This window comes from Martes martes (assembly GCF_963455335.1).
Source record: "Martes martes genome assembly, chromosome: 2".
Taxonomy (NCBI): Eukaryota; Metazoa; Chordata; class Mammalia; order Carnivora; family Mustelidae; genus Martes; species Martes martes.
Genome location: NC_137889.1, coordinates 67,517,838 through 67,533,821, shown reverse-complemented (window position 1 = coordinate 67,533,821; position 15,984 = coordinate 67,517,838). Strand labels below are relative to the sequence as shown.

At 35.0% G+C, this 15,984-nt stretch overlaps 1 protein-coding gene across 1 annotated transcript in view; it reads left to right on the top strand.

Annotated features, from left to right (window-relative positions):
• Nucleotides 1-15,984, top strand: part of LRBA (LPS responsive beige-like anchor protein) — a 694,736-nt gene that overhangs the window by 169,417 nt on the left and 509,335 nt on the right. Inside the window, exons 25-30 of the mRNA XM_080796316.1 lie at nucleotides 959-1,112; nucleotides 1,738-1,918; nucleotides 5,468-5,595; nucleotides 6,086-6,193; nucleotides 9,539-9,698; nucleotides 12,638-13,085. Coding sequence (XP_080652442.1) covers nucleotides 959-1,112; nucleotides 1,738-1,918; nucleotides 5,468-5,595; nucleotides 6,086-6,193; nucleotides 9,539-9,698; nucleotides 12,638-13,085 — 1,179 coding nt within the window. The remainder of the gene's footprint in view (nucleotides 1-958; nucleotides 1,113-1,737; nucleotides 1,919-5,467; nucleotides 5,596-6,085; nucleotides 6,194-9,538; nucleotides 9,699-12,637; nucleotides 13,086-15,984) is intronic.

The window sequence follows — 15,984 nt, the reverse complement described above, 5'->3', positions numbered from 1 at the left end:
TGTTTGTTTTTTTTAGATAGGGAGAGAGAGAATCTTAGGTTCCACACTGGGCATGAAGTCTACCTAACGCAAGGCTTGACCTCATAGACCTGAGATCATGACCTGAGCCAAAATCAAGAGTCAGAATGTAAACCTACTAAGCCACCCAGGCATCCCTGGTCTTTGTTTCAGAGAAGTTTATATAGTTAACATTTTGCAATTAATTTCAGGCATTTGATTAAAAAGTAGAATATAAATGATTTCTTTGGTATAGTTATTGAATTTACTTTTCTTCTCCATTATTAAATTGGCTGCCCTATCTGAAATACCAAAACTTTAAAATCAGATTTTCCTTTTAAAAATTTTGCTGCAGATTTCCTGTAGCATATTTTATGGCATATAATTCACCTGAAGGTAGATCTATTAAAGTGGTTTATTACTATGATTACTAAAAAAAAATTGGACTTTAAATATAACATCCAATTTTCCAGTGTAGTTTTGGTATAAAACCTCTGTATATTTCAGATTATCTATTGTATGATTTATGATTTAAAACACCTAATTGGTTTATTGTTATTTGTATAGTACACTTACACTGTTTGAAAACATTTTATGGATTATCTAAGAAAATGTTGGTAGAAAATTCATTTTTAATAGCACATTTAATGATATTTACCTCTTAATTTTTGCTACATGACTTCTCAGTTTTGTTCCCAGTTAAGGGTAATTGAACATCTTATATACAAGATGAATAGTATTATATGTTTCAACACTGGAAGGGGGCATGTATAGTATCTCCTGATACGGAATGATCTCCGTCTTCTGAGGAAGTACATTCTCAACATGCCTCCTGTATCATTATCATTACTTCAGCTTTCAAGATGAAGTGAAAGCACCTTCTTATCCTCCCTTCCCTGAAGTAGGCAAACTGATTTCTTTTCTTTAGCTTTATCAGTAAACATCATTTATCTCTGGACAGCCATTCGACAAAGACAGTTATGGACTTCGTGAATAGCAGTGATAATGTCATCTTTGTACACAACACAATTCATCTCATCTCTCAAGTGATGGACAATATGGTCATGGCTTGTGGGGGTATACTGCCATTGCTTTCAGCAGCTACATCGGCTACAGTAAGGACTTAACTACTATATAAATTGGTGTGAAACATGTTTGCTATGAATCTTTGTTGATTAAAACTTGAATGGTGGTTACTAGGTATCATAGGTGTTATAGGCCATAAGCAACTGGATCTTTTACAGTTACCTGAAAGGATCTTAGGATCTGTTCTGGGGGTGAAAGGACTAAAAACTGTTGATTTCTTAAGGATGAGTCAGCTAGTGAGTATGGTTGATGGTGGTTCACTTGTACATTTTCATTGCCCCTTTTTATTTTTTATTTTGTATTTTATTTTTTAAAGGTTTTATTTATTTATTTGACACAGAGAAAGAGAGAAACAGAGAGGGAACACAAGCAGGGGAAGTGGGAGAAACAGGCTTCCTGTGGAGCAGGGAGCACAATGTGTGGCTCGATCCTGGAACCCTGGGATCATGACCTCCTGAGCCGAATGCAGATGTTTAATGACTGAGCCACATAGGCACCCCCATTGCTGCCTTTTTAGATGAAAAAGGAAATCATTCTGTTGAACTAGATAAAAAGCCTGGCTTTTTATAAAACTTAGAAATTTGGGAATCGTATCTAGGAAAACTAGATGTTGATTAGAATAGAGATATAAATGTCAAATTTTGTTCCCTACAGCATGAGCTGGAGAATATTGAACCTACTCAAGGCCTTTCAATAGAAGCCTCTGTGACATTTTTGCAGAGGCTAATCAGCCTTGTGGATGTGCTTATATTTGCAAGTTCTCTTGGCTTTACTGAAATTGAAGCTGAAAAAAGTATGTCTTCAGGTGGAATTTTGCGACAGTGTCTCCGACTAGGTGAGTTGTTAAAACCCATTAGTTAGAATTTACTTGAACAGTTTTCAGTGATCTTTACATATTTAGATTGAAAATTATCTTTCACCTGTTAGTGGAACAGTGTTGTTAGGCAATTTGTCATATATATTTTTTTAACCTCCAAGAGTGAAGATTATGTATGTACTATGCTGTAGTAGTAGTTACAAGGTTGATAGAGGAAGGACATGTTTTGAAAAATAGAAGTTGGTTGTGGTCACCATTACCATTCTCCTTTCATCTTTTTTTGCTCAAGAATAGTGCTTCTCAAATTTTAAGATGATTCATACACAAGAATATATCCAGAGGATCTTGTTAAAATGCAGTTAGATTATATAGGTCTGAGGTGAGGTCTGTAATTGTCTAACAAATCCCAGGTGATGTTGAAATTGCTCTCTTACAAACGCACTTGAGTAGCAAGGTTCTAAACTAGCATCATTCCAGTACAGCCTTTATTAAAATAAACTGCGGTAATTTGTTGAAACAGTTCCTGACATTGTTAAATCTCAGTTCTACTCCTTGAGGCAGTTTTTGCTTAGGTAAAAGTTAAAATTTTTAGTGTCATCCATGCTTCCTTTAGGTGAAGCAGAAGAATTTTCCTCTATGCAGAAGATTTCTTGTATCTAGTTGTAACTACTGAGACTTTGTTAAGGATTTGCATATTAAATGGAGCAAAGCAACTAGGGAGAGGAGGATGAAGTGGTGCAAGCAAAACCATTAGGAACCATGGCCACCTGAAGATACATCAGAAATAAGGCATCTATGGAAACATAACATTAAAAGTGGAAAATCTAATTAGTTAATGAACGATTTTCCCATTTTTAGCAGAAATATCTGTTACATGAACAGATATACTTAGACTTTTTTTGGTGCAGTGATTATTTTTACTCAAAATGTTATTGAGAGTACCTTTAAACTTAGGATGCCCTAAAGAACTGGATGTAACAATTTTTAGAAGTTTGTTTTAAAATTTTAATTAGATTCAAATAGTATAAAAACCAAAAACTATCATTTATTGACTACTGCCATTAGTTATTGCAGATTTTCAGTGAGTCAGCAATTATTTTCTTTTACTCATGAGGATATTTGGGATCAGAAAAATTAAGAAACTTATTCAAAATCCAAAAGCTGTAATTGGGGAAGTTAGAATTTGAATATAGTTTAACTTATGTTCCTCTTCTTTCTGTTATGCTTCCTTAAATTTTCTGTTAGTAATATAATTTAAGTATCTTGACTTGATTAATTTTATATGTGCCATTTTTAAACTGTCACTTTTCTATATAGAGTTTATTTCTGGAGTTAAAAGTACAAGGCCACACTGTTAGAGTTTTACAGTACTCAAACATTAAGTTCAGAAATTAGGGAAATATTCGATCTCCCTCATTTTCATAATTTAGTCTACCCCGGCACCGTGTCTTATATATGCAAGTGATACTCAGAAAATGACTTGCTCAAGATCTCTTTAATAGAGTATGGTAAGCTTGGTGAGACATCCTAGTATTTGATCCCTAGTCTACTCTTGTTCTTTCTTGAGGTTGGAGGTAAGAAGGCAGGATGGCAACAATTAAGAGTAACTTGTACTACTGATACTAATGAATGTGGCATAGTTTTTCATTTTGTGATACCAAACTTGATTTTATTTAACCTGGGATAAAAGTAGTACAGAAGTTATTTTTCTGGGCCTGATTTTAATTTTGACAGGCTTGTATTTCATATTCTCTCTTCCTCCTTCCCTCACTGTACTTCTTCTTTTTCCTTAACTTTTGTTGTTCTCTTGCGACTTTCTGGATACTTTTCTGTCTCAGTTCTGTCTGCTAGCCATATGGCAGTCTGGTGGTACTTAGAGTTCACATAGAAGTTTGCTGTTTTGCCCCTAATTTGCTCTCCTACTCTTGTTCAGTTCACATACCTGTGCTACTGATTTGATTGGGAATTAAGATGATTTACATGATATCAAGCAATTCATAATCACCATCATCATTTAAGCCTCAAAATCAATTTCTAAATAACCTGAGTAATTGCCTGATTGGTGAGATATACAGAGAGGTAATTGTTCTTTAGAACAGGTGATTTATTTTATTTTAAACTGTTGTAAATGTTAACAACCAAATTCTGGAATTTATATAACTCTTTCAGTGATTGGCAAACATTGCTATTACAGACTGTAATAGTTCATAATTATAAATAACATGAGTACTATAAGATTTATGCTCAGAGAAGATCACCATTTTAAGAGTACAGTATTTGTGAAAATGTTCAGTATGTCAAAAACAACAAAAAAGTTTAATACCTGGTAATTATATCCTGAGATATCAAATCTTGAACAAAGATTTAGGAATTCTTTGTCTTACAAATATACTGGTTTCTATGGGATAAAATCATTATTTTGAGTGTGGTTGATACACAGTGTTAGGTTAGTTTCAGGTATACAACTTAGTGAGTTGAAAGGTTTGTATATTAGGCTGTGTTTATTTACATTTCTTTTACAGTATTGACTATATTCCTTATATTCTGCTTTTTATTCCTTTGACTTACTCATGCCATAACTGGAGGCCTCTATCTCTCTCTTTCCTTCACCTGTTTTGCCTACCTCCTACCACCCTCCCGTCTGGTACCTATAAGTTTGTTTCCTGTATTTATAGGTCTGATTATACTTGTTGTTTATTCTTTTTTCTAGATTCCACTTACGAGTGGAACTGTGTGGTATTTGTCTTTCTCAGTCTGACTTACTTCATTTAGCATAATACTAGAGGGGTTATTTTGGGCTGTATATTAATCACAGCTTCTTTTCTGTCCCCTGCCTTTTAAATGGTTTTAGTGAAAGCCAGTTAAATGTAGACACTGTAAATATTTTCTGTAATGCTATACCCTCTATCAGTCTCTATTAATATCATGCTATAATGATACATAATAAGAAAACCATGCAAGTTGTAAGTTTAACTATTTTATTTTGATGAAGATGATGAAAAGTTGTTATCCTAGACTAGTTCATGGCAATGTGATTTGCTTTCTCTTTTCTACCTTTCTTTCAGTTATTTTCTTCCCTATCTTTTCCTTAATAAAAGATCATCCTAGTGTAGCTTAGGTGATATCTAAGAAACACTGGCCTGTTGATTCCTGAAATGATTCTCTCTTTGCACTGGGCTCTAACAAAGTAGCTAACAAAGTCAGAAAACAAACACTAGGTGATAAAGTCCAGGGATGGTTTAGGAATTTGCTGAAGGTAATCTGTTTCAAATAAAAGCTATGTAAGGGGGTGCCTGAGTGGCTCAGTGGGTTAAAGCCTCTGCCTTCGGCTCAGGTCATGATCTCAGGGTCCTGGGATCGAGCCCCGATTCGGGCTCTCTGTTCAGCAGGGAGCCTGCTTCCCTTCCTTTCTCTCTGCCTGCCTCTCTGCCTACTTGTGATCTCTGTCTGTCAAATAAATAAATAAAATCTTAAAAAAAAAAGCAGCTATGTAGGTGATTTTTATCAGTTCCAAAATATTAAATAAAATTTTGTTTTCTTGCCCAATCTTCTTAAAATAAATTACAGTGTGTGCAGTGGCAGTAAGGAATTGTTTAGAGTGTCAACAGCATTCACAGCTGAAAGCTAGAGGAGATACAGCCAAAGGCCAGAAAACAGTGCACAGCCTGATTCCCATGGGTAAATCTGCAGCAAAGGTAAGCATACAGAATAATTAATTAAATAAAGTGCCTCTTACTTTATGATTAAGATCTTAAATTTATTTGTTTATTTCAACACAAAGTTAAATAAATCTGACAGAGGTTCTAAAATAGTTACTTTAGTCTGTGGACATAACATTCAAATATTTGTGTTTAAATATACAGTAAAGATTTGCTTATACTTAATCTTGTCTGCTTTTCCAAATGTTTACTTTTCTTGTGTCTTTTGATACGTTTTCCTTTGAATATGTCAACTTGTATTTCATGTACTTGGTAAGTTAGCATGCAGTTTGTTTTTTCCTTTATGGCTCCCTTCTTTAATCCTCACTACTATTCCAGTACCCAAAACAAGAAGAGAGAAGGAAGTAGGAAAAATAAATTGGGAAAAACAATGTTATACCTTTTTTTTTCTGGTATTTGGAATACTGTGCTAATTTTTAAAAAAATATCTGCATAAGATATATGTATATTTTTTTGTCTTAAATAGAGTCCTGTGGACATTGTAACTGGTGGTATATCTCCAGTAAGAGATTTTGACAAGCTCCTACAAGACATGGATATTAATCGGCTTAGGGCAGTTGTCTTCAGAGACATAGTAAGTTATAGTATTTCTTTCACATACTCTTAGCTGATACATCTTTCCTCCAAGATCAAAGTACTGAGAGTGAAAACTCTCTGTGATATAAAATAGTTGAGTTGATACAAGAAGGACTAGAAACCAATTCTATTGACAGTGATTTTAGAATCTTAGAATATTGAAAAGTATTATTTATGTAAATGGAGTTAATATATCAGAGTAATAATACTAAAAATAGTATATTATTACATATTAAGCACCTTAAGTGCTTCACATGTCCTAAGTGCAACGGCTTCTTGAGTTGTGAATGTTTGTAATTCCCATTTTATAAATGAGGAATCTGAGGCACAGAGAGCTTGAATAATTTGTTCAAGCTAACAGAGCTAATAAATTTCCAACCCAGCATCTTAAACTCCAGAGTCTATACTTTGAAAGTAATGAAATGTTCAAATTCTGAATGACATATTATTTTTACTGAATACTGGATATTTTTCTCTCAAAGCAACAGAATTATGATACAAAGGTACATGATGAAATGGTGTGTGTGGTGGTTTTAAATAAAAAAAAAATGTTTGTTTTGGTTGATTTTGATATAATAGCGTGGTTTCATGTACAAATTGTAGAATTGTATAAAAAAGTCTAAAGATGAAAATACAAATTACTTGTAATCCTACTCATCAGCATTTGTAATATCATCATTAGTTAATATTTATTAAATACTTACTGCCTCTTAAGTACTTAAAGTTCTGCAAGTTTTTTTTTTATAAAACTTTATAACTTCAATTTTTAATTTTTCCTCTTCGTTTTGTAGGGTTTTAGTCCACTCTTGAGTTCTCTCTCTTTTTTTTTTTTTTTTTTTTAAGATTCTGTTTATTTGACAGAGAACACACAACCAGGCAAAGTGGCAGGCAGGAGAGGGAGCAGCAGGCTACCCTCTGAGCAGGGAGCCCAGTGTGGAGCTCCATCCCAGGACGCTGAGATCATGACTTGAGCCAAAAGGCAGACACTTAACCGACTGAGCCACTTGGGCGCCCCCTCTCTTGAGTTCTTGACTAAGTTTTATAATAGGTAGTACAACTCTTTCACTTTTAATGTTCTCTAATGGCTTTCTGTAGCATAAAGTAAAATGAAATAAAACTCCTCATCCTGGCTGTTTGATTTGGCTCTTTGGAACTTCATAACAAGTTTTTATATCATGCTGTTTGGGTAAAGAATTAGGTATCTCCTATGTTTAACATATAATTTCTGAAAGTAATAAATAATTTAAAATTTTTTTGTATTTAAAAAAGTTCTATAATCACCTTGTAGGAGTTTTAGAAAAGAGAAAAGACTTTTTTTCCAGCCTATGTCCCAGAGGCTCTTTTAACATAAGCAAACTTTGATGAAAAAGGAAATGACCTTAGATCAGCAATATAAAGAAGTTATTACCCCGAGGTTAAGTGCTAAATTTTTTAATCACTCTAATCTGATTTCATGTTTGCTTTTTCACTTACTTTATTTCTTTAGGTAAATTATTTCTCTAGGCCTCATCTTGTTCAAAGGGGTTAATGAGTATGTTTAAAGTATAGTATAGTGCCTGATCCCTTGTAAGTATTCAGTAAGTAGCAGCTACAATTGAAAACAAATTTATTTTTGGAATTAGGACTTAAACATACAGATCTATCGGATATTTCTTATTGGACAGAAATCAGGCTTACACTATAAATTTCATACGGTAATAAGTAAATATTGAACACAATAGTGGGCTAAATAAGTAGGTAGGCATAAGTGATTTGTAATAGATTAAGAACTTATCATCAAGGGACCCCTAGGTGGCTCAGTCAGTTAAGCATCTGACTCTTCATTTTGGCTTAGGTCATGATCTCAGGGTCATGACATGGAGCCCTGCTGTCATGCTCCACACTCATTGCGGAGTGTGCTTATTCCTCTCCCTCTGCTCCTGCTCCTGCTTATGCTCTCTCTGTCAAATAAATAAATAAATAAAAGCTTAAAAAAAGAAGTTAAGATCCAGTAAGTTATTTGCCTACATTTGAAATGTTGCCATCATTAGCAGTAGTTCTTATAATAGTGTCAGTGGCAGCAGAACACAGGAGTGTCTTGAGAAAAGGAATGCTTAATAAAAAAGGGAAAATGTACATTTATCTTTTTCCATCAAGACTATAAAATCTTGCATATGAACCTAAAGAGTACCATTGTATCAAATGGAAATGTTCACTTGGAGTATGATATCTCATTCTTTCCCAGAAATTGTGTTGAACACATTTGATAGTGGTTAATTAACTTTTAGTTTCATTTGCACCACTGGTTGCCATTTATTCATCTGCTAGGCAACAGTGTTTGTTTTCCTTATGCTAAATTTATCTGTTATTCAAGGTACCTTTAGTTTTCAGAATTTGATGGACAAGTTTGAGTTTTTCCTTTAAATTATTTTGAAACGTTACCAGAATAGTGACGAGTGCAGGGTCCCTTTGAAGATGGAGAATTTGACTAGATGAAGAGGTCATCAGTATACAGATACATAGGTGATCTGTAGAGCTAAGATGAAACCTTGGTCTCTTGTAGAGGTCAATCTAGTTTGTCCTTTTCTTTCTGGCAGACACTATATTTTCAATCTTAGACAATCTTGGTTGTCTTCAATCTTGGTTGTCTCTACTATTTAAAATGCTCCTGAGGGGCGCCTGGGTGGCTCAGTGGGTTGAGCCTCTGCCGTCGGCTCAGGTCATAATCTCAGGGTCCTAGGATTGAGCCCCACATCAGGCTCTCTGCTCTTTGGGGAGCCTGCCTCCCCCTCTCTCTCTGCCTGCCTCTCTGCCTACTTCTGATCTCTGTCAAATAAATAAATAAATAAAATCTTAAAAAAAAAAAAATACTCCTGAGAATTCTTTTGGCATCCTGATCTGTATCTGATTACCTCACTTTATTTTCCTTGAATGTTTGTCTTTTAGGAAAATTGTTAATTGTTAATAGATTTTTTTATCCATATTTTAGTTCTTATGATTAGAAGTAAAAATAATTATATATAATGATTTCTTATCTTGCAAAGTATATTGGGCCTTATGTCTTCATTTTTTTAAAATATTTTTTTCTAATTTGCCTTTTATTAAGCAATTATTAAGTCTTCAGACTGAGTTACTTAATTTTCAGAAACAAGCCAAATTCTCTTTCCATGTTTCACAAGTGTAAAACCTCTCATTTACAAGCATTTTTCCAAAAATCTTTACCTAATCTTTGCTAAGGTGAATTTGTTATTTTCTATATATATTGAAGGATTTTTGACCATGTTTTATATTTAAATGTCATGTAAAATAAGATTGATATATCTTATTTAATAGTGGATGATCACCTACTTTTATTTCTCCCCAGGAGGATAGCAAACAAGCTCAATTTTTAGCGTTGGCAGTTGTATACTTTATTTCTGTTCTTATGGTCTCAAAGTATAGAGATATTTTGGAACCCCAAAATGAAAGGCATAACCAGTCGTTTAAAGAAACTGGTAATGAACGTGGGAATTCATCACTTCCTGGTAAGTTTCCGTATTTTATTATCTGGCATCCAAAGTTCAAGTAAAACATTACCTAATACTTAAAATACTGATTCTGGAACTTAAATTCGTTTATGCATAAAGTGAGAGTGTACATTTTTTAATTAACAACTAAGTATTTCAATTTATGTTAAGTACTGTGTGGGTAGTTGCAATTGGGAGACGATATCTCTTCTTTAATTAAAATATAAGCAAGAAAATGTTATTCTTTGCAAATAAAGTGTTAGACATTTTTGTTTGCTTTGGCATTTATTGTGAAGAATAAATCATCTTCTTTTATAGGAGACAGATTTGTTAGCAAAAAACTAATACCTGGAGTTCTAGAAGTAGCTGCTGGTTATAGAGGTATAGTTAGAGAAGCAGCTATTACAGTTGTAGCAGTAGCTACCACTCAGGAAGGTGATTTATTTATTTAATAAATATTCATTCGGAACCTACTAGGTACTTGGGTATATCATGAATAAAAGAGGAAAAAGATGTCTGCCCTCTTGGAGCTTATATTCTAGTGAGAGGAGATAGAAAAGAAGTGCATGTAATAAGTAAATTATATAGTATTTTAGAAGGTGGTAAGTACTAAGAAAAGATAAAATCTAATAGAGAAAAATATTAAGATAACCAGGAGAAATGTAGTGGGATTTTTACTCTAAGAAAAATGGAGAATTATTTGAGGGTTTTGAGACAGGCGTTAGAATTGACTTGTTTTTAAAAGTAACAGTTGGGATTCTGTGTGGAGACTATGCTCTCTAGAGAGCAAGGAAAAAAAACCAGTGTTTTAGTTATACACTGCTATGTACCATATTACCTCGAAGCTGAGTGGCTAAAACCATAACTGTTTTAATCTTGTTAACCATGATTCCGTCAATTTGGTTTGGACAAGGCACAGTGGGGATAATTCATCCCTGCTCTAAATGATGTTTGCTGGGGTCTGAAATGGCTTTTCTACTCCTATATCTTCTGCCTAGCTAGGATGGCTCCAAGAGTTGAGGCTGACTGACTTGAAGTGGCTCAGCTGGTGTTCTATGTCTGGGGTCTTGATACCTGGTCTCAGCAGAAATTCCTTGGTGTTCCTCCATTAGTTTGGCGGGCCCCTATCTTTTCATGTAGCCTCTGTACATGTTCTCTCCAATAAGGGAGCCAGCTTGCTTATAGAGGGGTTCAGGGATTCTGAGAAATGCACAGGCTGCAGGACCTTTGTAAAGATTGGGCACAGATCTGGCCCACTGCCACATTCTGTTGGTTAAGGTGAGTGTTGGCCCAGTCCACATTCAAGGGGGTGAATACCAGGAGGCATGGGCTAACAGGATCATTAACGTAACAGTCTAACACAACCAGTTGGGAGGATATTACAACAATCTAAGAAAGAATGGATTTAGGGATGGACTAAGGTGGTAGCTGGCAGCTGTAGAGCTGGTGAACAGTAGTCAGATTCTGGGTCTATTTTGATGGTAGAGAGAACAGGATTTAAAATCCTAGTTGTGGATATGTGAAAGATGGAACATTATCAAGAAAGACTATAAGGTGCAGTTCGATAGATTGAAGGTGAAACATTTTCAGGTGAAATAAATTTAGTTCTCAACATGTTTGAGATATCTTTTAGACATAGAAGATTAGAATAGGCACTTAAAAGTAAGTCTGATTTTTGTTGTTGATATCATAGTATTTTAAAAGTTTAAGAGTAAATGAGATCACTGAGGGAATAAATGTTGATAGGGAAGATAAGTGCTAAGTCCCTCCTACTTAAGAAATCAGGGAGAAAAAGAAGTGAAGGAAATTACAAAGGAACAACCAGTGAGGTAATAGATGAAAAACTGAGGAGTATGATGTCTATTAGCAAAGTGAAAGAAGTTACCACGTTCTTGGGAATGATCTTTTGCTGCTGCTGTGTCAAGTGCTATTACGACTGACAACTAACTGAGTGTTGGAGTTAGCTAGATGGAGGGTTTGGTGACCATTGGATTTAGCAAGATGGAACATTTTTGTTGTAATGCAGTGAATGCCTCATTAGAGAGAATGAAAGTCAGAGAAAATAGGCTCTTTGTTGAACTATTCTTACGTATGGGAGGGATAACGTTTTTTAGCAAGTAGGAACGGTTTGAGGAAGAAATCTTAGAATTACTATCCAAAGAAATGGCAATGTATAAAGGCAAAGAAGCCCAAAGCATTGTCCCATGTTCAGCATATTGCAAATAATGTAGTGTTTAGAGTATAAAATGTGATGGCAAGAGTAGCAGGAGATAAAGTTGGAAATGAATAGTCATCTGATAAATAGTCACTGACCGCCTACTACTTGCCAGGCATTATTGTGAGCCCAGGCATTGTTATAGGTGTTAGACTCCCAAGTGTTAAAGAAGACAAATTCCCTGCCTTAAGTTTACATTCTGGCAGACTTCTTTTATTGAAGAGCCTTTTTTATCCTAAGGATTTTGGATTTTGTCTTGGAGGCCAATGGCTTTCAACCTCCTCTTGATATCCATTGGTATGTTATATTCATTTCAGTGGGTTTTTCTCAGAATATTTGTTATCATTTATTATTTTTATTATTCTCATTTTATCGAAGTATCTATTTTGGTTATATGTATACTAACACAGAATATTATATAGATTATGTAATTTATTTTTACCTTTTAGAACATGCCATATATTTCATAATTTAAAATAGTAGATGGTATGGTGTGGCCAATAGGTGATGGGGATTACGGAATACACTTGTGATGAGGGGAGGGTCATGTGGGTGATGTATGGGAGTGTTGAAATGCTGCATTGTACACCTGAAACTAATATAACACTGTGTATTAACTAGCTTAAATTAAAATAAAAACTTAAAAAAATAAAATAGTCGATGTCTGTTAGGACTGAATGTGCCCTTTAAAATTTGGTTCTAAATTTTTTTTGTTCTTACTTTCCTTCTGTTTCTGGGTAAGATGTAGAAAATACACCATCAGCATTCAGTCCATTAACACCAGCATCAGTGGAAGAATCTGAAAGCACATCATCTACACGAAGGAGGGACTCAGGCATTGGGGAAGAAACTGCTGCTGGCTTAGGAAACAGTGTGGATGTAGTTCCTCCAAGTGTACCTCCAAGTGTCAGTGCAGGTCCAGATGCAATCAGTGAGGCACTGTGTACTCTTTCTTTAGAAGTCAATAAATCTCAGGAAACCAAAAATGACGGAGGAAATGAGTTGGATAACAAGGCTGCACCATCAGTTCCAGTTTCAAAAAATGTCAATGTAAAGGACATTCTTCGAAGTTTGGTTAATATACCAGCAGATGGAGTCACAGTGGATCCTACCCTTCTTCCACCAGCCTGCCTTGGAGCTCTCGGTGATCTGTCTGTTGAACAACCTGTGCAGTTCAGATCTTTTGATAGGTACTGTAAATAGTCTTTTGTTTTGGTCTGCTTATATTTACATATATATATTTTAAATTACAAATATTTGAAGGGTAAACAGGAATTTAACTCTTAAATTTTGTAGCTTCATCATTAGAAAGGGATGTTTTGATCTATTTTATAAAAATTAAAAGGGTATTTTTGTTGTATAAAAGGTTTGTAGGTAGGCAACAAAGTATTAAACTTTTTACCAGTAAGACGATTTAAAAATAATTTTTTAAAAGATTTTATTTATTTATTTGACAGACAGAGATCACAAGTAGGCAGACAGGCAGGCAGAGAGAGAGGAGGAAGCAGGCTCCCCATGGAGCAGAGAGCCCAACGTGGGGCTCTCTGGGTCCTCTCCCAGGACCCGGGATCACGACCTGAGCTGAAGGCAGAGGCTTTAACCCGCTGAGCCACCCAGGCGCCCCAATTTAAAAATAATTTTAATATTACATTTGCAAGTTGTATGGTACATAATTTTGTTTGTTAAAAGTTAGAAATCACCTCTAATTTACAAATGGCTGCCTTTCACTGTTTTGCTGCCAGTATGGTTCCTGCCTTTGTGGGGGGAAAAAAAAAGTGGGCATCTGTGGATTCCAGTAGACTTAGGAATCCAACAAGGTGTTCAGACCGTGACAGCCTGAGAAAACAGACTATAGATTCTTGACTTTATTGGTTCTGCTGTCTAATAAACCTTTTGCTAATGTGCCTGACAAATTTTTTATTTTATTAAACTTTCTGAAATTCTACCTAAAAGACCTATATATATATATATAGAGAGAGAGAGAGAGAGAGAGAGTTATTAAACATATTCTTTTTCAGACATCATTTTTTTTTTTAAGATTTTTTTATTATTTATTTATTTTGACAGAGAGAGATCACAAGTAAGCAGAGAGGCAGGCAGCGGGATGGGGAGAAGCAGGCTACCCGCTAAACAAAGAGCCCAATGTGGGGCTTGATCCCAGGACCCTGAGACCATGACTTGAGCCAAAGGCAGAGGCTTTAACCCACTGAGCCACCCAGGCGCCCCAAGACATCATTATTTTTATCTGGATATATAAACTCTAACTTATGGAGACGTTAAAGAACTTCTTTATTTGCCAGTTAAAAGAACTTTTTGTTTTTCTGGAGTCATTTGAAAGGAAGTTGATATAATAGCCCATCCCCTTTGAGTATTTTATTGTATATTTTCTACATGACCACAATACATTAGTCAAAATAAGGAAATTAATACTGATATAATACCCTTTATAGTAGAAGGATTCAGGTCAGAATTATGTATTGTATTTTGATGTGTCTCTTTATTCTCCTTTAATTTGGAAGACCAGTTCTTTAGTCTTTCCTTGAATTTAATGATCTTGACATTAGAAGATGATGGTCCACCTGTTTTGTAGAATGTCCCTCATACTTGTCTATTATTTCCTTAGGATTATATTCAAGTTAATGCATTTTTATCAGGAGAATTGCAGAAGTGGCTCTTTTTCTTCTCGTTGCATTCCAACACGCTTTTATTTATTTTTTTTTTTTACTGATGACGTTCATTCTAATCATTTATTGAAGTGGTATTTTCTAGGTTTCTCCACTCTTAAAGTATTTCTTGTAAAGAGAAACTGTGAAACTCTAATATCCTGATCAAATGAATTCATTTCAGTTTTGTGGCTTTATGGTGTCCTATTTCCTTAGTGATCCCTTCAGTGAGTGAGTTTTGCACTTATTTAGGGAAACTATGCTTCAGTAATACATATTAAGGGGTTTGTTGAAATAGAATAAAAGGGGAATTTTTGTGATAGTATTTTTCAGGGTGTTATTTGGAATTTATTGTCTGGTATGCATTTTACCTATTGTCTGATGGCAAGCAAAGTGCTCTGTTTTAACCCCCCTCTTTTTCTTAGCAACAGCACCTTTTGAAAAACTATTTTCATGCAGGCTTAGGCCAGTGGAATATCTTTGGGAATTTCAAAGCATCCCTCTGATCATGTATTTATCTCTGGAATGCTGTGTCAGAAATCACAACTCTCCTCATATCTTAAGAATTATCAACTCCCAAGCAATAGCTGGAAAGTTTAGAGTAACACCTACATGAGTGGAACCTTGCTGAAAGGCTGCCAGGTTGTGGGCCTTTGTGGATGGCAAGGTGTTTGTGTTCATTCCCATGCCAAAGTTCTTGCTCTTATCTAATTTGAAGATCCTCTCTGGTGATTAGTGGATGCCAGGGATTTATCTTGATAAAGTTCAAGGGCTTGTTTGGCTTTTCAGTTAGATCCTTAGGGAGTAAAGTGCTAGGCTTAAAATGCTCTTTTCTCCTTTAGTGAACGATTTGCATGTTAAATAGCATTTATGTGGAAGTTTATGATATTTGAAACTGATATGGTTCTGAAATGGAACTTCTGAGCCTTAGTGATCTGGAAGATATTGTTGCTCTTTGTTGTGACTGAATACAAGGAAACTTTCACAGAAGTCTCCCTTGTTCATAGTTCTAAAAAAGTCAGCAGTGTGTACACTTTATGTGGAATGTTAGGAAATGACTTCTTTGTCATCTATAATATGGGGATGATAATATGTAGTTCTTAATTCATGGATTGTTATAAATAATTCATATGTATTTTAAGTGTAGTGCCTTACAGATACTAATAATTCATTAAAGTCAATGAGTTTGTAAAGAAAATTATAATATGTGGGGTGCCTGGGTAGCTCAGTTGGTTAAGCATCCAACTCTTGATTTCGGCCCAGGTCATGATCTCAAGGTCTTGGGATTGAGCCCTGGTAGGGCTCTTTGCTCAGCAGGGAGTCTGCGTGTCTCCCTCCCCCTCTGTCCTTCCCTTCCATGCATGCTTTTTCTTTCTCTCTCTCTTTCTCTCCCCCTCCAAAATAAATGTTTAAATCTTTAAAAAAA